The sequence below is a fragment of the Schistocerca cancellata genome, chromosome 6 (genome assembly GCF_023864275.1).
Source record: "Schistocerca cancellata isolate TAMUIC-IGC-003103 chromosome 6, iqSchCanc2.1, whole genome shotgun sequence".
NCBI lineage: Eukaryota > Metazoa > Arthropoda > Insecta > Orthoptera > Acrididae > Schistocerca > Schistocerca cancellata.
This window is the reverse complement of record NC_064631.1, coordinates 504,310,071-504,333,781: the sequence shown is the minus strand read 5'-3', so window position 1 is coordinate 504,333,781 and position 23,711 is coordinate 504,310,071. Positions and strand designations below refer to the sequence as shown.

General features: G+C 46.2%; 1 protein-coding gene and 1 non-coding gene across 2 annotated transcripts in view; both read right to left on the bottom strand.

Moving 5' to 3' along the window:
* The window catches only part of LOC126088402 (uncharacterized), an 89,453-nt gene extending 66,802 nt beyond the window's left edge, over window positions 1-22,651 (bottom strand). Inside the window, exon 1 of the mRNA XM_049906542.1 lies at window positions 22,622-22,651. Coding sequence (XP_049762499.1) covers window positions 22,622-22,651 — 30 coding nt within the window. The remainder of the gene's footprint in view (window positions 1-22,621) is intronic.
* Trnat-ugu (transfer RNA threonine (anticodon UGU)) lies at window positions 4,126-4,199 on the bottom strand. Its single transcript has one exon. It is a non-coding gene; the product is annotated as a tRNA-Thr (tRNA).
* Window positions 22,652-23,711: the final 1,060 nt, after the last annotated feature.

The window sequence follows — 23,711 nt, the reverse complement described above, 5'->3', positions numbered from 1 at the left end:
AGTGACTGGAGCGTTGTTTCATTGATTCAGGAAACAGTCGTGGAATGAGCACATGGGGAAACTAACAAGACATATTGTACGAAATCGGGGAGACCGTATTAGCCGACCAATATCACTGAGAGATGGTAAAATTTCTGTTCAAAAGTTGGAGTGATCGACTAAAGATTGTGCCTGCAGCTCCAAAGTGCTGAAACCACCAGTCTTGTTAGAGACCATCATTTGTCTTGGGTCACAGACATGTCTGTTGATTTTCTCGATTTTCACAGTTCTGGCCCCCGGTCAAGGTAATTGTGAACCGTGCAATCCACCCATCACTTGCGACCGGTTGAAAAACTTGTTTAGGATGTCCGGGATATTCTTTACCAACACAGGGACAAAGAAAAGTATACCTGACCGTGTGGGAATCGAGGGGACGAAGCAGTTTATAAAATCTGCTTACGAGGGTTTGACCAATGGCATAGATTTCTCTTCCGCAGTGCAGTTAGAGCATTCTTAATCCGAAAATGTTGCGTGCCAGTGGTAACACAGAAGGCAGTTTCTGAGGGCCTGTAAGCTTCAACGTTATTAATAATAGAGTAGAGATCGAACACGCGGTCAACCTCCGTCACGTACTTAAAACGGTCGGTTACAAAAATTTTAACGAGCTGTTCGTCTAAACCATGCATGGGCAACCTCTGGTGACCCGCAGGCCTATGTCACATACTTCCTTAAGGCTGCAGGCCGCCACGTCACGCCACAGCGGCGCTGTTGGCGCATGATGTCAGGACTATAGCGTCCATGACCTTACCGTTTACAATGTAACGCGTCGATATGAATGGCGCTCGCCCCTTTCTATACACGCCACGCCAAGCCAAGCCAACAAATTACTCTTCATAACATTCATTCTCGAGAGTACATTCATTTTTACATCGCGAGTGTAGTGAAAATAATAAATGCAGATGTTTACATAGTTGGTTTTTGTCATTTATAAACACTCCAGCCCCTCAGTCACACACGCAGTTTAGTTTCTCATTCTTACAAAATCTGCCAGAAGACTGACAACCATGAGAACAAAACATTAAAATGCTGATATTTGTGCTGTTAATCACGCAACACGCGTAATGAACGTACCACTTAGTAACACGTCCAAATATCCTCTCTACTACTTAAAGTAGCTTCAAAAAAGCTGAAAATACACGTTTCAATTGTCCTTTTGTGGCCCGCGGATACGATCAGGCCTGCGACTTCTTTCAATGCGGTCTGCGGAACAAATTCGTGTACGTGTGCGTGCGTGCGTGCGTGCGTGCGTGTGAGAGAGAGAGAGAGAGAGAGAGAGAGAGAGAGAGAGAGAGCGCAAAGTGCTGTAGAATTTTTCAACGGAAGTTTTTAATACAGTTATTGTAAAATGTAAGTACAAAAACAATGTTCATGAAGCGTAAACAAATGTAAACACGGTCCTTAGGCTTACGCACTACATCTAGGAGGGGTGAACCGCTACATTGCACAACAGTTTATTTACACTTTTTTCCTAACCTACAGATATTTACTGGAGGATGTATTCCTTAAGAACAAAAAATTGGTAGTGAACGGCAGAACACCTACCTGTTGCAGAAAGGCGTCGTATATCTACTCAAAAACGTGAAGTTTTCTTCGCTACACTTCCAGTCAAATTTCGTGAATGTGGAAAAAAGGAAACGTGTATGAAATGCAGCACCTACATGATTTTACGTAGCATATAAGCTACCACAACTGTAGCTGAAGGAAAAACCGCATAGGCGGGATAATAAAAGAAAAAAAGCGTAAAACTGTTTCCCAGCACCGAGGAAACCAGTTCCATAATTGCTGCGTCTGAGCAATAAACGGCAAGAATCCTCAACACATTCGCTTATGAAGCGAAAGTAATTACATTTACAAAAATATTTATGTATTAGAAAGTCGATTGAAGTGTAATACTGTGGGAAACATTAGGTTCCCTACAAAGTTGTTACGTTTCAAGGACAGTGCCTGTGACAATAAGAATAGACAAAAAAAATGTTCTCATGCATGAAATAAGTGTCTATATTCTCTTGTTTTCAGCGGACGAAGCTGGATTTATACACACATTCGAAAATATTTCTTCATCATAAAGTTCCGACTTATGACGCTGTCTCAGGGAGATCCTTCTGTTTTTACATGTATTTCATCGTCATTGACGTCTCTTGATCATTAATAACTATTTCACTAATTAAGAGAAAAGTAATTAAAAACAAAGTTCAGTTTTACTTACGGCTGCTTTCTTGCCGCTTGGTGCTCTAGCGTCGAACCAGCTGTCAGGTGGTAACAATTTTAACTCCAGCGAGTTTCGCGACTGTCTACGTTAGACTGTGCGAAGATGATAAATATCAAAAAAGTCAAAGAGTAAATAGCTTTTTCAAATAGTAAAAATTTTTCACTAATTCGCGTATAATCCATCACATCAACAGAAATCTTGTACTACACTCTTTCTACAGTAGCTTGTATTCTTCTTCAGGTTTAAGGCTACCTCCATACCAAATTTTCTAGAAATCACTTCGGTGGGTTAATCGTGAAAAAGTAACAGAGCTACTTTCGTATTTATAATATTAGTTTGGATTCAACTTTAGATTAAGACATCAGTTTCTTTCCGTGGACCGATTCTGATGACATAAATCCTAAAGTCTATGGTACCCTTACTGTGCTCAGGTCACCTACGCGAAAACCCCATCGAAATTCGTCTAGTAGTTTTGGAGAAACGTGTTCAGACACGACAGTGTTACAGATTTACCAGTAAAGACAAAAGTCAGTCCCGCGTCAGTCCTGTTGTAAATATACTGCCTGGCCAAAACGAAAAAAAAATGAAGCCCTCCAAAGACATGGTCGTTCGTGAATACAACCTCGTACACGTATGCATTATTAGTTGATTTTCATAATTTTTAACATTTTTATGCAGGACAACTGATATTGTTTATATAAGAATATACAGCCTGCAATTGCAGGTTAACTTTATCGTTTACCTAGGTTTCAACGTTATTACTAACGTCTTCTTCAGAACCTGCAAAAAGTTAATATTATAATGTGCTAGTAAATTATATTAGATATGGTCATCCTACAGGATGCAATGTGTAGTATTTACGTAAGATATTTAAATGTTTGCCTAAAACAAGCCATGTCCTAAGTCAACTTTATAAAACTTGAAGCATAACCATAAGGTTTTGTCAGAAGCTGTAGCAAATTCACTTTAAGCCCGTCGTATGGGCCTCGTCGTGTGGCTAGACTACGGACCGCGAGGGCTTCGCGGTCTGCCTCACAGAGGGCGGCGCTCTTGCGCGAGACGTATAGAATCAAACTCTTATTACGCACTCGTCAGATAACATTTTTGCTATGAATTAATTTTATACTTTACTATTGTAAGTTAAAACGTAAAACGTAGTCATGCTGGATACTGTAATTAATAATTTAAAAGGAATCCATTAAACTTCAGTTACATTATAAATCAATGAAATCTAAAGGCCGTAAATTCAACTATACCTAGGAATTACAATTACGAATAACTTAAATTGGAGGGAACACATAGTAGATGTTGTGGGGAAGGCGAACCAAAGACTGTGTCTTATTGGCAGAACGGTAGATGCAACAGATCGGCTAAAGAGACTGCGTACACTACGCTCCCCCGTCCTGTTTCTGGAGTGCTGCTGCGCAGTCTGGGAACCTCACCAGATAGGATTAACGGAGTACATCGAGAAAGTTCAAAGAAGAGCAGCGCGTTTTGTACTGTCGCGAAATAGGGAAGAATGTTCAAATGTGTGTGAATTCCTAAGGGACCAAACCGCAGAGGTCATCGATCCCTAGACTTACACACTACTTAAACTAACTTATGCTAAGAACAATACACACATCCATGGCCGATGGAGGACTCGAACCTCCGGCGGGTGGGGCCGCTCAACCCGTGACACGGCGCCTCAAACCGCGTTGCCACACTGCGCGCCAATAGGGAAGAGTTTGAAAATGGCATTTGTTCTTTCGGACTTGTCCGACAGAACAGATGCCATTGGTGACAGTGCAGCTCTCTAGAATGAAATTAGAATTAAATCAATACCATTAGCTGCTCACAGGCGTTGATATACACCAACAGGGACGGTTGAAAATTTGTGCCCCGACCGGGACTCGAACCCGGGATCTCCTGCTTACATGGCAGACGCTCTGTCCATCTAAGCCACCGAGGACACAGGGATTTATCTCTGGCACGCTCCCCGTGAGACCCACATTCTCAACTTACAGTCCACACACTACATTCTCAGTGCCCGTGCCATTATACCCATTACTCGCGGCAGAGAATATACTGAGTCCCGTAAGAGTTCAGCAATTCGTGTGCATTCGCACTGAAAGAGGTCATCAGCCGGTTAGCCTTAATGATATGAAGATGGCATGGTACTGATTTAATTGTAATAGGGAAGACAGTGCTGGTGACATGATATGGGATTTGGGGTGGAATCTTCTCCCGAAATTTCAATCACCAACTTTCTCCGAGAATGCGAAAATATTGTTGCCGCTGACCTGCATAGGAAGAAACATTGATCATAATAAAATAAGGGGAATGAGAGTTCGCACGTAAAGATATAGGTGTTCGTTTTTTCCGCCAGCGAGTGGAATAATAGAGAAATATTGTGAAGGTGGTTCGATGAACCCTTTGCCAGGCACGTAAGTGTAATTTGAAGAGTATCCATTTAGATACAGAAGAGGTCACAACGACTTTATGAGACCGTTCCCTACGGCATCAATGCCTGCATTCAGGCGAAAGGGGATGCAACGTCAAACTGATACAATTCTTTCTAAATATGTATCGGCTTTTTAATCGCTGAAATAAGACCACACACAGCCTCTCAAGTCATGACGCTTCATCTCGTTCCTCTTCCCCATTTGGGCGATTCACTTTTTTGTGAGACAGTGTAGCCTATAGTCCTGGCAAATTTTATTTTGCACTCCCTTTAGGACACAAGTGACGTTACACAATGAATAATACTCACTTGCGACAGAATGACTATGGTTCAAACTACAGACCGAGCATCCGCATTTGGGTTCCATGTCGCAGCCCTAAGTCGTTCAGGACGTACGCCAGGATGGCTTCCTCGAAAATGGTGCTACCTGTTTCCTTCTGCCTTTGTCCTCGAAAGGACTTTAAACCCGCATCTTCTTTTCATTAAAAAGATGTCCCATCCAGATGAGTGCCTAATGAAGACTGTTCACAGTAGCGCAGCCGCAAACTGATTACCAAGTCAAGAACTTGTTGCCGTTGTATTTCGAAGTACTTCATGAATTCCAGGAAGGAAATAAAGCTGCAGGTCGCGTTATCTTTCATTGCGTTTTACGGTCGTACAGTTGTAAGAGTAACATGACACTGCTTCCGTACGGAGCCATTGACCAGGTGCAGACGACGAATCCCCGTTAACAGACAAATGGGTTGTCTGAAGCTGCGACCGCTTCGTGCACAGCCTCATCTCCTTTTACGGCTGCTTAGGCGGCGTCTGGACCGCGTACAGGAGGCATCCGCGTGCCGCAGGTGAAAGCGCGGCGTCCGTTCCACGGAGAACCTCGCCATATTGTACGGTAGGCAGCTGCTCGTTACGTCACTGCGTTCGCTGCCCGTACTGCCGACTTGGTGAAGACTCGTCCTGTTACGCGCTGTCCCTGTAAAGCCGCAAAAGTAATCCGAGCACAGTATAGACAATAAGTTCTACTGAGCCAAACTACTACAGAATTTGAAACACGAACAGCTGCTAGCATGAGTTTCTTAGAAGTAGATACCTTAGGGGTTGCGAAGCAACTCAAATCGCTTGATACGGGCAAGTCTTCAGGTCCAGATTGTATACCGATTAGGTTCCTTTCACATTACGCCGATACAATAGCTCCCTACTTAGCAATCATATACAACCGCTCGCTCACCGATAGATCTGTACCCACAGATTGGAAAATTGCGCAGATCGCACCAGTGTTTAAGAAGGGTAGTAGGAGTAATCCATCGAACTACAGACCTTTATCATTGTCGTCGGTTTGCTGTAGGGTTTTGGAGCATATACTGTATTCAAACATTATGAATCACCTCGAAGGGAACGATCTGTTGATACGTAATCAGCATGGTTTCAGAAAACATCGGTCTTGTGCAACGCAGCTAGCTCTTTATTCGCACTAAGTAATGGCCGCTATCGACAGGGGATCTCGTGTTGATCCCGTATTTCTAGATTTCCGGAAGGCTTTTGACACCGTTCCTCACAAGCGACTTCTAATCAAGCTGCGGGGCTATGGGGTATCGTCTCAGTTGTGCGACTGGATTCGTGATTTCCTGTCATGAAAGTCGCAGTTTGTAGTAGTAGACGGCAAATCATCGAGTAAAACTGAAGTGATATCAGGTGTTCCCCAGGGAAGCGTCCTGGGAACTCTGCTGTTCCTGATCTATATAAACGACCTGGGTGACAATCTGAGCAGTTCTCTTAGGTTGTTCGCAGATGATGCTGTAATTTACCGTCTAGTAAGGTCATCCGAAGACCAGTATCAGTTGCAAAGCGATTTAGAAAAGATTGCTGTATGGTGTGGCAGGTGGCAATTGACGCTAAATAACGAAAAGTGTGAGGTGATCCACATGAGTTCCAAAAGAAATTCGTTGGAATTCGATTACTCGATAAATAGTACAATTCTCAAGGCTGTCAATTCAACTAAGTACCTGGGTGTTAAAATTACGAACAACTTCAGTTGGAAAGACCACATAGATAATATTGTGGGGAAGGCAAGCCAAAGGTTGCGTTTCATTGGCAGGACACTTAGAAGATGCAACAAGTCCACTAAAGAGACAACTTACACTACACTCGTTCGTCCTCTGTTAGAATATTGCTCCGCGGTGTGGGATCCTTACCAGGTGGGATTGACCGGAGGACATCGAAAGGGTGCAAAAAAGGGCAGCTCGTTTTGTATCATCACGTAATAGGGGAGAGAGTGTGGCAGATATGGTACGCGAGTTGGGATGGAAGTCATTAAAGCAAAGACGTTTTTCGTCGCGGCGAGATCTATTTACGAAATTTCAGTCTCCAACTTTCTCTTCCGAATGCGAAAATATTTTGTTGAGCCCAACTTACATAGGTAGGAATGATCATCAAAATAAAATAAGAGAAATCAGAGCTCGAACAGAAAGGTTTAGGTGTTCGTTTTTCCCGCGCGCTGTTCGGGAGTGGAATGGTGAAGAGATACTATGATTGTGGTTCTATGAACCCTCTGCCAAGCACATACATGTGAATTGCAGAGTAATCATGTAGATGTAGATTGAACGATACAACAGGACGCATAGTATGAAGACCCAGCTGCCCGGAGAAAAACAGCGTCAACACTTTTTTAACGAACCAGATGTACTAAGAGATCTTGTGAATAGTATGCTGTTATTCACTGGTCTGTCACACTCTACTCTCTTCGGATAGCACTGTTTTACTATTACTTCTGGAGGGGAGACAAGGACCCACCATTGAATGATCAAGAGAGCTCCAATTTCTTTTCGGTAGGAATAACTTCCACGGCTATATCGGGGTACTCCCTTCTTCGTTTACGGAATTCCTGCAACCGATGATGGATGACTAGTAGCGCATGTGATGGGTGCCGTCGTTCGTACGGGATCCTCGTTATTGAGCGATTTGTTGTAAGTACGGGATGTCATCAGCGGCTCTCAGACAGGCGGAGAGAGGTTTTTGTATCCACATAGAAATACAACCATTCCCCCCTCCACCCAGTTTCTCTCAAATAAGTGCAGAACAACTCCTCTTCGTCAGTGTTCGACTGAGTGAGATGATGCTGTGGTTAAATAAATAGATTGCTGTGGGTCAGAAGTCTCTGTCAGGCCATCCTGATTAACCTTTTTTTTAAATCTATGACAGGGGATAAGTTCTGGGTACCGGGTCTCAGTTATTATCGTTTCTGTATCCACCTATGTTCAAGTCCTTCAACCCCATGTAAATTAGATCCCAATTGCCTTCATTAAACTTTTGACAGCGTATGTCGTTGAAGTCTATGACGCAGGGCTCACGTCATCAACAACCGAAATGTTACACACGCATCTTACACAAACATTCATGGCTGGCTGAAATCGTCTGAAATTTTCGCTATTAGTGTTCTGTTAAACTACTACTTCGTATAATAACTGCTCGCCAAAACTAAAGATTGGAGGAGTTTGTTTTACTTTTGGTGGAAACCTTTTTCTAAATTTTTGGATTGCATGTTGGCAAGATACATATTTCCTGCATGCATTTACAATTAGTTCTTCCCACTTTAAAAGCTCATCCAAAAGTATGCTGAGACATTTCTCGGTTTTTTGTATCTGGCTTTTGGTTCGAATGCAGGTTGGTTTCTTATACGGACCGTGTCTGCTTTCTTCCGCATCCATGTTCATGTCCGCCCGCATCCGCGTCACCTGTAAAAAAACCTCGACGTAGATGAAACATTGGACAGTAAGTTTTTCGCTACATTTTTACCAGCATGCCTTTACAGTTAGCTTTCCCCATTTTAAATGCTCATCCAAAAATAATCCGAGATCTTTTACAATTTTTTGAATTAGATTTTTGGTTCGAATTCGAGTTGGTTCCCTAAATCGACCGTGTGTGCACTGTTCTGCATCCGTAGCTAATCGTGCAAGTGTGATCTCTAATAAACATGATGTAGACAAGACATTGAACAATAACTTTTTCCTTTAGTTTTGATAGCTAAAATATATTTACTGTAAATTCTTAGTACTCAATTAGCTTCATATTGAAAGTGCGTAAATGAGAGCGCCCATATATACATCTTAACACTATAATTTCCAACTCTACAACATGTGCCTAACTATTGTCTTCTTGTTATCTTCATCATTATCATTATAGTCAACTTCTTCATCATCATCACCACATAATCGCCGCCGTCGTCGTCACCACCACCACCACCACCACCACCACCACCACCACCGCAAATTCCAAATTGGCCTAATACACTTTTTTCTGACGACCAGAATAAACTGGGAAAAGAATTTCTCACCACTACGCATATCGAACCTTTTTGAAAAAGCAGACCAAAGGCCTATGGAACTGCTGAAACCGCGTACTTCGCAGATATAACTGTTCAAAGTATCATCACGGCTTTTCTCTTGATGGGTTACTAAAGGCACTGACGTGTTAAACCAGAGAAAGAAGTACAGTATGTCTTTATCGCGAAGAAAGAATCCTTCTTTGCGGACGGAACGTTGATTTATGATTTAAACTTAATAATATGGAAACAATTCGGTCTACCGTCGTTAGGTAAGTTAAGAGTTTGTGTTGTGAGAATGATGATGGCAGTGTTCTGAAAGTATCAGCACCTTTGCCTCGTTACCTTAATGGTAAGGCTGATTGGAACGGTGTACAAGGACATCGTAAGCCATCACCTGTTACATCCATATATGGTCCTGTCAGATTATTATCTTCATTTAGAATCAGCGAAAATACTTTGTGGGTTACCGTTACGCCTTGTCCACTCTTAAACAGAAAATGGACCTTGAAATAAAAGATTAAAGTGGTGACGTGGTGAGGTTAACACTTTTTTTGTGCCACATCAATTTTACTTGGCATAAATGAGTAAAATAAAAACGGCGCCACAATTGATCTAAGTGCCCATGGAAGCAACTCAGACCAGGGCCGGCCAGGTGAAGTTACTCGTACGTCGGAGTGACCAGCTGAAAAAACAGGTTCTGTCTCCACAGTGTTGGCCGGTTACCACTCGCTCCGACCCAGCAGAGGAACCACAGTCATAACATCATCGGCGCAGCAGGAAGGCAGAGCCACTCCGGTGTTGATAATCTGATTGCTTCACATCCAAGCTAGGGCCCAGCTGTGGCTTATATGATGGAAACTGGTACCTCGGCAGTTCATTTCTGGACAGAAGTGTGCAGTCTGACAACCATTAGATCCGAGGGGATCTACGCCGGTTACAGGTCTTCATGGATAAAGCAGCGGTGATCTCTGAATTCTACCACTGCTATCTGTGGCCCTCCTGTTCGCGCTCTGTCGGATCCTGCTCACTTAGCGCCCTCCAAATGGTGGGCCACCTGCGGGCCCACTTCAGCTGTTGCCGGCCTTCTAATCTGGTGGTCAACAGTTCGAGCTCGGGTTCATGCAGCCGCTCATCCACCATCACCTGCGCGGGCAATCTCATTGAGGAGGGAGGCACGATAGAGTAGTCCGTGCAGGTGTGCAAATCCGCTGTGCCAGGGTGGGATAGTGGTTGATGCATCGACCTAGTGGGCAGGGGGCCCAGGTTCGGATCTCGGTCTTGGCACAAATTTTTTAGTCGTCGTTTCAGTCTGCATCTATACATAATAGTTGTCTGAAACTTGAAAATGTCTCTGGAACCACATAGTTTTATTAGATCTTCACGACTGTTGTAGTTTTCTGGCAATAAATGTAATTTTTAACAATGCTGTTTTCAAAACTGGACGTGGGACGACAACCAGACCTGCACTCGCTGCTCCACGAGTACCCCGCCCAGAGTGCTGAACTAGTGGCTTCCTGATTTCTGACAACCCAGTTCCACCGGCCACCATAAAGGCCAACCATCCCGACCCCTTCAGTTTCGTGGTAGGAGACGGTGGAGGGACAAGAAAGTAAGAGACGATCCTATATGAACATACCTAATATATGCTCAGTCAGTCAGTCAGTCGTCAGTCAGTCAGTCAGTCAGTCAGTCAGTCAGTCAGTCCGTCCCACACCCAGCGAAGGAGCGTTCGCCCGCAGAGGCGGGATGCGGGATCCATCGCGCTGCCCTCGGTGGTGGTTTTTTGGTTGCCCTTCTCTCACCTTCGAGGAGCATTCAATAAGTAATTCGACACTTTTTTCGGAAAGCAGGTTTTTTTAACCAGGATTACAGTACACTACAGCTTTCCACACACTTTTGGCTACAAAACCCTATTATCCAGTGTAATTTTCGTTCAGTGCAACGGCCTTACCGTACTGGGAGCGCCTGTATGCACGCATAGTAGCACTCTACTGGTCGACGTAGGAGCCAACATCTTGCCGCATGAATAAACCTCCCCATGATGCACGTATTGCTTCCCACAGAGTGGCTCCTTTATTGGGCCACACAGATGGAAGTCGGAAGATGCGAGATCTGGGCTGTAAGGGGGATGAGGAGTAACAGTTCAGTGAAGTTTTGTGAGCTGCTATAGTGTACGCAGACTTGTGTGAGGCTTTGCGTTGTCACGGAGAAGGACAAGTTTTTTGTGGCGACGAACACGCTGAAGTCATTTCTTCATTTTTTTTGAGGGTAGCGCAATACACTTCAGAGTTGTCGTTGCATCATGAGGGAGAATATCAGAGCCCCTGGAGACCGTCGCCATGACTGTACCAGCTGAGGTTGCGGCTTTGAACTTCTCTTTCCAAAGAGAGATGGTGTGGCGCTACTCCATAGATTACCATTTTGTTTCCGGTTCGAAGTGATGAATCCACGTTTCATCGCCTTTGACGATATTCGACAACAATTGTCACGTTCAGTCTCGTAAAATGCAAGCAATTCCGCACAGATGGTCTTTCGTTGTCTTTATGGTCTTCTCTTAGGCGGCGAGGAAACCAGGGACTGCACACCTTTGAGTACCGCGACTGGTGAACGGGTGCGTCAGTACTACCAACAGAGATCCAGTTGAGCAGCGAGGTGCTGTACTGTGAACCATTGATCACCTCGAATGAGTGTGTCTGTACGTTCAATATTGCGGGAGTAACACCTGTGTGAAGCCGGCCGGCAGGCGGGAGTTCGGACTGGCTTCGCGACAATTCGCGCAACGACTGACCGTGATTTTGCTCGCTGCCAGGTCACCGTAGTGTGCAGTGGGTAACACATTAGTTGAACACCAAAAAAGCGGACGTTACAGAAGGATATCAAATTTTAATAGGGAAATATATCAGTTGGACTACATCCTGATACAAAAAAGGTTTAGGAACTGTTTGAAGAATGCCAAAGCATATCCAGGAGAGGATATAAATTCAGACCACAACATAGTAGTGGGACCCCCCTGCGGGTCCGGGGATTAGAATAGGCCCGAGGTATTCCTGCCTGTCGTAAGAGGCGACTAAAAGGAGTCCATCCCCCTCACGGGGGTAGTTAGCGCCTGCGTCCGGAGACGGACGATCTTCACGACCTATAATCGTGGTCTTTTTGGTTTTAAACTTCTCGTTTCTTCCTTCCTTTTGTTGGTCCCTTTCTTTGCTCTTCTCCACCTCACTGTCTTCCTTACTCTTTCCCTTGACTTCTCCTTGCCTTCTCATTGCCTTTTTCTCCTTGCCTTCTCATTGCCTTTTTCTCCTTGCCTTCTCATTGCCTTTTTCTCCTTGCCTTCTCATTGCCTTTTTCTCCTTGCCTTCTCATTGCCTTTTTCTCCTTGCCTTCTCATTGCCTTTTTCTCCTTGCCTTCTCCTTGCCTTCTCATTGCCTTTTTCTCCTTGCCTTCTCATTGCCTTCTTCTCCTTGCTTTCTCTGGTCTCCGCCTCGGCGTTTGAGACGGTCTGTCCTCTTTCTCCCTTTCTCTCTTCTTTTTCCTCTTCTTCCTTCCTCCCTGTGCGTGTCTGAAGGCCGACCCACGCGTTCGCACGCGTAGCCGGTGACGGGGTAACGCGTAAGTCCCCGCCCTGGGTAGACATGTAAGGCACGCGCGTACCCCCTGGTAAAGGCCAGGCCCGGGGAGGGGTGATTGCCTGAGCTGATACCTTCTGACCATGCCGATTGGTCCCTCCGTCTGTTTCTCGGGAGGTGTGACCTGAGGTGTAAACATTCACCTAAGGCGGGAGTGCCCTCTGAGAGGGTCCCCACAAGGAAGGAGCGCGCCATCGGAGACGCTGGCAATCATGGGGGATTCCTCCGCAATGGATTCTACTCCATCGCTTTCGACTTCGACCCAAAAACGGAAACGTGACCAGCCAACAGTGACAAAAGTACTACCGCCTGCCCCACAGTTCCTCGTAGTTTCTCGCACTGAGGACGGAAAGGATTTTTCCTCTGTCAACCCTTTTGTTATTCAGAAGGGCGTTGATGCCATAGCCGGATCTGTCAAATCTTGTACCAGGTTGCGTAACGGCACCTTATTACTAGAAACTGAGAATGCCTTTCAGGCACAAAAACTGCTTCGGGCCACCCTCCTGTACACGTTCCCTGTCCGGGTGGAGGCCCACCGAACTTTGAATTCGTCTCGTGGTGTAGTGTATACTAGCTCCCTCGACGGATTGACTGACGAGGAGCTTCAATCTTTCCTCGCTGAGCAGGGCGTGACGGCTGTCCATCGGGTCATGAAAAAGGTCAACAACGACCTTGTACCGACCCGGACACTCTTCTTGACCTTCGATAGTGTTAAGCTGCCATCGCGCATCAAGGCGGGCTACGAGGTTATTTCTGTTCGCCCCTATGTCCCGACACCTACGCGCTGCTACCAGTGTCAGCGTTTCAATCACACTCGACAGTCTTGTTCCAATGCGGCTAAATGTGTCACTTGTGGCAGGGATGCCCATGAGGGTGACTGTCCACCTCCGTCTCCTCATTGTGTGAACTGTCAGGGTGACCATGCCGCATCCTCCCGCGACTGTCCTGTCTATAAGGACGAACGTTGCATCCAAGAAATTCGTGTCAAAGAGAAAGTGTCAACCTCGGCTGCTCGCAAGCTATTGGCTAGTAGGAAGCCCACGCTGCTCCCAGCGGGGAAATATAGTACTGTCCTCGCCTCTCCTCGGACTACCCGGGAGGTCGCAACCCAGACATGCGATCTGACCTTCAGCACCACGGTCGTCCGTTCGGCCAGTGCTAAGATCGCGCGGTCGACGTCTCCTCTTCCTCCCATCACACCACAGACACCAGCCACTTCCTCAGCTTCTGCTAAGTCGAAGACACCGAAGTCAGATGCACGGTCCTTCAAGAAGGAACCATCCCGTGCGGACTTCCTCCGTCCCTCGACCTCCCAGCCTTCGACCGATACTTCCACCAAACGTCCTTCCAAAAAGGCGCATAGGAAGCACAGTTCTCCTTCCCCGCCACGGCGCATCTCTTCTCCTGCGCCACCCAGCGGTTGCCGCCCCAGGCCGTCATCCGTTTCGCCTGGCCGCACCGCCGGTAGCCGTACATCTGGCCGTTCACCGGCGGAGGAAGCTCCCCCTCCCGGCCATCCTCCCGAGATGGCCGATGATCCTATAGACCCCATGGACGATGACTGTCCGCCTACTGATAGCGGCGGCAGTGCTCGCTCGAAGCCAGGCCCTAAGCGGCCTTCGAGGTGACCCCTTCTCTCATCTTCCTTTTCTTACGATGGCACTTATTCACTGGAATATTCGCAGCATTCGCTCCAACCGAGAGGACTTGAAGTTGCTGCTCCGCTTGCATCGTCCGCTCGTCGTAGCCCTCCAGGAAACGAAGCTACGCCCATGCGATCACATTGCCTTGGCACACTACACCTCTGTGCGTTTTGACCTACCCCCTATGGTAGGTATCCCAGCTCATGGAGGGGTTATGTTGCTGGTCCGGGATGATATTTACTACGATCCCATCACGTTGCACACCGGCCTGCAGGCAGTTGCCATCCGCATTACTCTCCCCACTTTTACGTTTTCCTTTTGTACCGTTTACACTCCATCGTCATCTGCCGTTACCAGGGCAGACATGATGCAACTTATTGCTCAGCTACCTGCACCGTTTTTGTTAACTGGAGACTTCAATGCCCACCATCCCCTTTGGGGTTCTCCAGCCTCCTGCCCGAGGGGCTCCTTGTTAGCAGACCTTTTCAACCAGCTCAATCTTGTCTGCCTTAATACTGGCGCCCCTACTTTTCTTTCGGACACATCTCATACCTATTCCCATTTAGACCTCTCTATATGTACTCCCCAACTTGCACGCCGGTTTGAGTGGTATGCACTTGCTGATACATATTCGAGCGACCACTTCCCGTGTGTTATCCATCTCCTGCAGCATACTCCCTCTCCGTGCTCCTCTAGTTGGACCATCTCCAAGGCAGACTGGGGGCTCTTTTCTTCCAGGGCGACCTTTCAGGATCAAACCTTCACAAGCTGCGATCGTCAGGTCGCACACCTCACGGAAGTCATTCTCGCTGCTGCTGAATATTCCATCCCTCACCCTACTTCTTCTCCACGTCGTGTACCGGTCCCCTGGTGGACTGCAGCATGTAGAGACGCTTTACGTGCTCGTCGACGTGCTTTACGCACCTTTAAACGCCACCCTACAGTGGCGAATTGTATTAATTATAAACGATTACGTGCTCAGTGTCGTCGTATTATTAACGAAAGCAAGAAAGCCAGCTGGGCTGCTTTCACAAGCACCTTCAACAGTTTTACTCCTTCTTCTGTTGTCTGGGGTAGCCTGCGCCGGCTATCTGGCACTAAGGTCCACTCCCCAGTTTCTGGCTTGAAGGTCGCGAATGAAGTCCTTGTCGCCCCTGAGGCTGTCTCCAATGCCTTCGGCCGCTTTTTCGCCGAGGTTTCGAGCTCTGCTCATTACCACCCTGCCTTCCTCCCCCGCAAACAGGCAGAGGAGGCTAGGCCACCTGACTTTAGCTCCTCGAATTGTGAAAGTTATAATGCCCCATTCACCATGCGGGAACTCGAAAACGCACTTGGCCGATCACGGTCCTCCGCTCCAGGGCCTGATTCTATTCATATTCAGATGCTGAAGAACCTTTCTCCTGCGGGTAAAGGTTTTCTTCTTCGTACATACAATCGCATCTGGATTGAGGGACATGTTCCCGCATGCTGGCGCGAGTCTATTGTTGTCCCGATTCCTAAGCCGGGGAAGGACAAGCACTTGCCTTCCAGTTATCGACCTATCTCACTTACCAGCTGTGTCTGTAAAGTGATGGAGCGAATGGTTAACTCTCGATTGGTTTGGCTGCTTGAGTCTCGACGCCTACTTACAAATGTACAATGTGGATTTCGTAGGCGCCGCTCTGCTGTTGACCATCTGGTTACCTTGTCGACCTTCATTATGAATAACTTCTTGCGGAAGCGCCCGACCGCGGCTGTGTTCTTTGATTTGGAGAAGGCTTACGACACCTGTTGGAGGGCGGGCATTCTCCGCACCATGCATACATGGGGCCTTCGCGGTCGCCTCCCTCTTTTTATTCGTTCCTTTTTAATGGATCGACAGTTCAGGGTACGTGTGGGTTCTGTCCTGTCCGACACCTTTCGCCAGGAGAATGGGGTGCCACAGGGCTCAGTTTTGAGCGTCGCTCTGTTCGCCATCGCGATCAATCCAATAATGGATTGCCTCCCAGCTGATGTATCAGGCTCCCTTTTTGTGGACGATTTTACCATCTATTGCAGCGCGCAGCGTACACGTGTCCTGGAGCGCTGTCTTCAGCGTTCTCTTGACCGTCTTTACTCCTGGAGTGTCGCCAATGGCTTCCGTTTTTCTGCCGAGAAGACGGTCTGTATTAACTTCTGGCGCTACAAAGAGTTTCTCCCACCGTCCTTACGACTTGGTCCCGTTGCTCTCCCAATCGTGGAGACAACCAAATTTTTAGGCCTTACCTTTGACAGGAAACTTAGCTGGTCTCCACATGTGTCATATTTGGCCGCCCGTTGTACCCGTTCTTTAAATGTCCTCCGTGTTCTCAGTGGTATGTCGTGGGGAGCGGATCGAACCGTCCTACTTCGTCTATATCGGTCGATCGTCCGCTCCAAGCTGGATTATGGGAGCTTTGTATACTCCTCTGCACGGCCATCCATCTTACGCCGCCTCAACTCCATACAACATCGGGGTTTACGACTTGCGATCGGAGCATTTTATACCAGTCCCGTAGAGAGTCTTCATGCTGACGCTGGCGAATTGCCGCTCACTTACCGGCGCGATATACTGCTTTGTCGGTATGCCTGTCGGCTACTGTCAATGCCCGACCATCCGTCTTATCGTTCCTTTTTTGACGACTCTCTCGACCGTCAATACGGGTTGTATGTCTCTGCCCTGCTACCCCCTGGAGTTCGCTTTCGTCGCCTCCTTCAACACCTTAATTTTTCACTCCCTGCAACCTTTCGAGTGGGCGAGAGCCACACGCCACCTTGGCTCCAGGCTCAGGTCCGCGTTCACCTTGACCTCAGCTCGCTCCCAAAAGAGGTCACCCCCAGTTCGGTCTACCACTCCCGTTTTTTGGAACTTCGTTCGAAGTTCATCACCATGACTTTCATTTATACAGATGGCTCTAAGACCAATGACGGGGTCGGGTGTTCCTTTATAGTCGGGGCACAAAGTTTCCAATACCGGCTCCATGACCATTGTTCGGTCTTCACAGCTGAGCTCTTTGCCCTCTACCAGGCTGTTCTTTACATCTGCCGCCACCGACATTCTGCTTATGTCATCTGCTCAGATTCCCTGAGCGCCATCCAGAGCCTCAGTGATCCGTACCCGGTTCACCCTTTCGTACACCGGATCCAACGCTCTCTTCAGCGGCTGGTGGACGTCGGTCCGCCGGTTAGCTTTATGTGGGTTCCCGGCCATGTCGGTATCCCTGGGAACGAAGCTGCAGATGCCGCGGCCAAGGCTGCGGTCCTCCAGCCTCGGACAGCTTCTTGTTGTGTCCCTTCGTCCGATCTTAGCAGGGTCATTTGTCGGCGCGTTGTGTCGCTGTGGCATGCCGATTGGGCTGCACTTACCGACAACAAGCTTCGGGCCTTAAAACCTCTTCCCGTGGCTTGGACGTCCTCCTCACGCCCTTCTCGGCGGGAGGAGGTCGTTTTAGCAAGGTTAAGGATTGGACACTGCCGGTTCAGCCATCGCCATCTGCTGACGGCTGCGCCGGCGCCGTTCTGCCCATGTGGGCACTTGCTGACGGTTAGACACATTTTAATGTCCTGTCCCGATCTTAACCAACTGCGCCTCGATCTTAACCTGCCTATTACTTTCGATGCCGTTTTAGCGGATGACCCACGAGCAGCTGCTCGTGTTCTTTGTTTTATCAATTTGACACACCTTGCTAAGGACATTTGATGAAGGTTTTTAATCCTATGCCTGTCAGTCTGTCTTTTATTGTGTTTTTCCTTTTAGTTGTTGTTGTCAACTTGTGGCTCGCGGTGCATTTTTAGAGTAGTCAGGGCGCTAATGACCATTGAAGTTGTGCGCCCTAAAACCACAAAAAAAAAAAAAAAAAAAAAAAATAGTAGTGGGAGAAATACAGATGAAGTTGAAAAAAGTCTGGAGAGGTTAAGCAAAAGAAAGACTAAACATAGCAAGACTCAAAGAGGTAGGAAGGGCATCAGGTTTGGAAAACAGATTTCTGGAAAAATGGGAAAGGGGACGTGTTGATGAAAGTGTTAATAACAAATGGATAAAAATGAGGGACGGACTCATCGACTTTGCCAGTGATGAAAGTGTTAATAACAAATGGATAAAAATGAGGGACGGACTCATCGACTTTGCCTGTGATGGAAGTGTTAATAACAAATGGATAAAAATGAGGGAAGGACTCGTCGACTTTTCCAAAGACGTACTAGGAAGTAGTACAACCGCTCACTTGGCGAAAGCTCTGTTCCTGAAGACTGGAAAGTAGCACAGGTCACACCAATATTCAAGAAAGAAAATAGGAGTAACCCATATCGCTGACCTCAATTTGCAGTGGGATTTTGGAGCATATACCGTCCTCCAACATTATGAATCACCTTGAAGAAAATGACTTACTGATACATAACCAACACGAATACAGGAAATATCGTTCTTTTGCAACATAGCTAGCAGCTCTTTATTCCCATGAAGTAATGAGTGCTGTCGACAAGGGATCTCAGACCGATTACATATTCCTAGATTTCCCGAAGGCTTTTGATACAGTTCCTCACAGGCGACTATTAATCAAATTGCGTGCATGTGGAGTATCGTCTCACTTGTGTGACTGGATTTGTGGTTTCCTCTCAGAGAGGTCACAGTTCGTAGTGATAGGCGGTAAATCATCGAGTAGAACACAAGTGATACCTGGCGTTCCGCGAGGTAGTTTCACAGGCCCTCTGCTGTTCCTGATTTGCATAAATGATCTAGGTGATAGTCTGAGCAGCCCCCTTAGATTGTTTGCAGATGACGCTGTAATTTACTGTCTAGTAAAATCATCAGACGGTCAATTCCAATTACAAAATCATGTAGAGAGAATTTGTGTATGGTTCGAAAATTGGCAATTGGCACTAAACAAAGAAAAGCGCGAGGTCATCCACATGGGTACTAAAAGAAATCCGATGAATTTTGGGTATACGATAAATCGCACAAATCTAAGGGCTGTCAGTTCGACTAAATACCTAGTAATTACAATTACGAGCAACTTAAATTGGAAAGACCACATAGATAATATTGTGGGGAAGGCGAAACAAAGACTGCGCTTTGTTGGCAGAACACTTAAAAAATGCGACAAACGCACTAAAGAGACAGCCTACATTACACTTCTCCGTCCTCTGCTGGAATATTGCTGCGCTGTATGGGATCCTTACCAGGTAGGATTGACGGAGGACATCGAAAAAGTGCAAAGAAGGGCAGCCCGTTTCTTGTTACCGCGCAATAGGGGTGAGAGTGTCATTGATTGATACGCGAGTTGGGGTGGCAGTCACTGAAACAAAGGCGGTTTTCTTTGCGGCGAGATCTAATTACGAAATTTCATTCACCAACTTTCTCTTCCGAATGCAAAAATATTTTGTTGACACCCACCTACGTAGGGAGAAATGATCATCGTAATAAGAGAAATCAGAGCTCGAACGGAAAGATTTAGGTGTTTCTTTTTCCCACGCGCCATTCTAGAGTGGAATGGTAGAGTAGTAGTATGAAAATGGCTCGATGAACCCTCTGCCAGGAACTTAGGTGTGAATTGCAGAGTAACCATGTAGATGTAGAGTATCCCAAAGTACGAGGAAAGCATGGATAACAGAGAACATGTTGAAAAAATGGAAGAGCGGAGAAAGTGGAAAAATGCAGAAACTGAAAAAAGCAAAAAGAGGTACACGAAACTGAATAATGAATTAGGAAGAGAAACTGATGAAGCAAGGGAAAAATGGATGAAACAGAAATGCGACAAAATAGAGAAAGAGGGAAAGTATGAAATGATGTGTAGACTGGCTAGCGAGATAGTTTTAGAACGTGAAAGAAAGAGGAGTAACATGGAAATAGAAAGTGCGAATGGTACTCTAGCAGAAGAACCACAGGAGGTTTTGAACAGATGGCAAGAAGATATTGAATATCTGTATAATGGGGATGAAATACAAAGCGAAATTAAGATTGAAGAGGAGCAATATGTGCCGGAAGATGGAAAGGTATTCACCATCTTGGAAGCAGAAGTAGAAAAGGCGCTGCAGGAGATGAAGAATAGGTTCAAATAGTTCAGATGACTAAGCACTATTGGACTTAACATCTGAAGTCATCAGTCCCCTAGACTTAGAACTACTTAAACTTAACTAACCTAAGAACATCACACACATCCATGCCCGAGGCAGGATTCGAACCTGCGACCGTAGAAGCAGCGCATTTCCGGACTGAAACGCCTAGAACCACTCGGCCACAGCGGCCGGCTGAAGAATAGGAAGGCATGTGAAATTGATTATTTGCCAGCAAAAATGTTGAAGTGTCTGGGAAACGAGGCAAGAAAAGAAATAGTGTACCTCTGTAATGATATATATGACAAAGGGGAATGGCCTGAGGACTTCCTTGCAACAGTTATGACACAAATAGAGAAAAGACAAACATTAAAAAATGTGAAGAGCGTAGGACCATCAGTCTAATTTCTCATGGAACTAAAGTGTTGCTGAGAGTGTTGAACAGAAGACTATCTGGCAACCTGGATAGAGGGATTGCAGAGGAGCAGTTCGGATTTGGAAAAGGAACAAGAGATGCTATTGGCCTGTTCAGAGCTATGGAAAAGGTAGATAAATCTTTGCTGTTTTTATAGATTTAGAGAAGGTTTTTGGCAGTAGTGGAACAAGCTGATGGATATTTTGAAGAGGAAAGGAGTAGATTGGAAAGAAAGTCGACTGATACAGAATTTATATTTACACCAGAAATTAAGGATAAGGATTGGAAATGTAATGTCAGAAGGAAGCAGCATTGGACAAGGTGTCAGACAAGGTTGGTGCCTTTGCCCACTGTTGTTTAACGCGTACCCTGAAGAGATAATTGCGAAAGGCTTAGATGGGAAAAGAGGAATATGTATTGGTGGAAAGACAATAGAATGATAAGATTTGCTGATGACATGGTATTAGTGGTAGAAAGTGAGCGAACAGTGAATAACATGCTGAAGGATCTAAATGAAGCTTGTGTGGAATATGGGATGCAAATAAACACAGCAAAAACAAATAGTATGGTCATGAGTAGAAGACGCAGGCTGTTAACTATTAAAATAGGACAATCTACCATTAGTCAAGTAAGTGCATTTAAATATCTTGGAAGCTCAATAACTGAAGATTTGAGATGTCATCAGGAGGTGAAAACTCGAATTGCCATAATGAAGGAGGCATTCAACAGCAAGAGGAGACTTATGTGGCAAATTAGATAAAGGTCTAAGGAAAAGGCTTCGCAAATCTTTTGTCTGGAGTGTGGCACTATATGGGGCAGAAACAAGGTCGCTGAGACGATAGGATGGAAAAACGTTAGAAGAATTTGAGATGTGAATTTGGACGAGAATGGAGAGAATAAGCTGGATGGTAAGAGTGAGTAATGAAAGAGTATTGGAAAGCGGTGATGAGAGAAGATGTCTGCTGAAGGCTGTAAGAGAAAGGAAAAAGAACTGGTTGGGACAATCCTTGAGAAGGGAGTTCTTGCTTGCTAACAGACGCTTTGGAAGGACTTGTTTGTGGGAGAAGACTGAGAGGAAGGAGGAGATACAAGATTATAGACAACATAAAGGGAAGAGGAAATTATGCGGACCTGAAGAGGATGGCAGAAGACCGGACAGCCTGGAGAACTACCATGTGTGAGCCTGCCTTTTGGCAGAACTCTCCGTTGACTTTCTGCAAGCGCGTATGAATATTTGCGTTGCTCTCGTTTCCCGCCAGAAGATACTCAATGACAGCTATCTGCTTCTAACGATCTCTGTTATAGACTCCATTTATAGCGCCGCATCCTATTGGTACTTAATGAAACCACAGGCGCTGAAGAGGGAATATTCCACGATGCGCCACAACCTATTCCGCCTTTTTTCAACTGAAATTGGGTGGGGGAAAAAGTTGCATTACTTATTGAACGCCCCTCTTACTACGGGGTGTGGGCAAGGTACCAGTATCGTGTGGATGACCGTGAAGGATATTAGTACACTGTAGTGGCTTTTAGTATGGTCGTTAAACGGACGCAACGCGATGAAAACCAGTGCCGACACATAGCAGATTCCTGTCGCAATTCTCGAAGAGGAACAAGCGAGCTCATCGTTCCCATGCGACGGGCGATCATCACCAATGGTGTCGCATGACTTTACTCCAAGAGGTATTCTGCGAGGTTTGGACCTTAATCCAGGACACTAGCGCTAAGTCTGGAAGTCATAAACTTGACCCTACCACTTTTCCTCTCTATGTAGGCCTGATACTTGTGGTGAGAGTTCTCCGACTACCAAAATTCGAAACTGTTACATCCGAGGCGGTGGCCACCGCCGTAGCATGAGCTTGCGGAGGCGAATATATACCTTCTCGGGGAACTTCAGCATTCTAAACATGGCTGCGTTTCAACAAATGTGTATGCAAGAGTTTCAGTGGATTAGAAATAACTGCCAACCAGACCAGTTGCAAAATACAAGTTTATTCAACCTTGACCATGGTTTCGACAGTTTAGAACTTTCTTCAGAAGGTATTGTGTGTAGCGTCACATACACTATGTGATCAAAAGTATCCGGACACCTGGCTGAAAATGACTTACAAATTCGTGGCGCCCTCCATCGGTAATACTGGAATTCAATATAGTGTTGGCCCACCCTTAGCCTTGATGAGATTCCACTCTCGCAGGCATACGTTCAATCAGGTGTTGGAAGGTTTCGTGTGGAATGGAAACCCATTCTACACGGAGTGCTGCACTGAGGAGAGGTACGATGTCGGTCGGTGAGGCCTGGCACAAGTCGGCGTTCCAAAACATCCCAAAGGTGTTCTACAGGATTCAGGTCAGGATTCTGTGCAGGCCAGTCCATTACAGGGATGTTATTCTCGTGTAACCACTCCGCCACAGGTCGTGCATTATGAACAGGTGCTCGATCGTGTTGAAAGATGAAATCGCCATCCACGAATTGCTCTTCAACAGTGGGAAGCAAGAAGGTGCCTAAAACATCAATGTAGGCCTGAGCTGTGACAGTGCCGCGCAAAACAAGGAGTGCAAACCCCCCTCCACGAAAAACACGACCACACCATAACACCACCGTCTCCGAATTTTACTGTTGGCAGATGACATTCACTGGGCATTCCCCATACCCATACCCTGCCATCGGATCTCCACATTGTGTACCGTGATTCGTCACTCCACACAACGTTTTTCCACTGTTCAATCGTCCAATGTTTACGCTCCTTACAACAAGCGAGGCGTCGTTTGGCATTTACTGGCGTGATGTGTGGCTTATGAGCAGCCGCTCGACCATTAAATCCAAGTTTTCTCACCTCCGTCCTAACTGTCATAGTACTTGCGTTGTCTTCTGATGATGTTTGGAATTGCTGTGTGATGGTCTGGATAGATGTCTGCCTATTACACATTACGACACCCCTTCAACCGTCGGGCAGGCTCTGTCAGTCAAC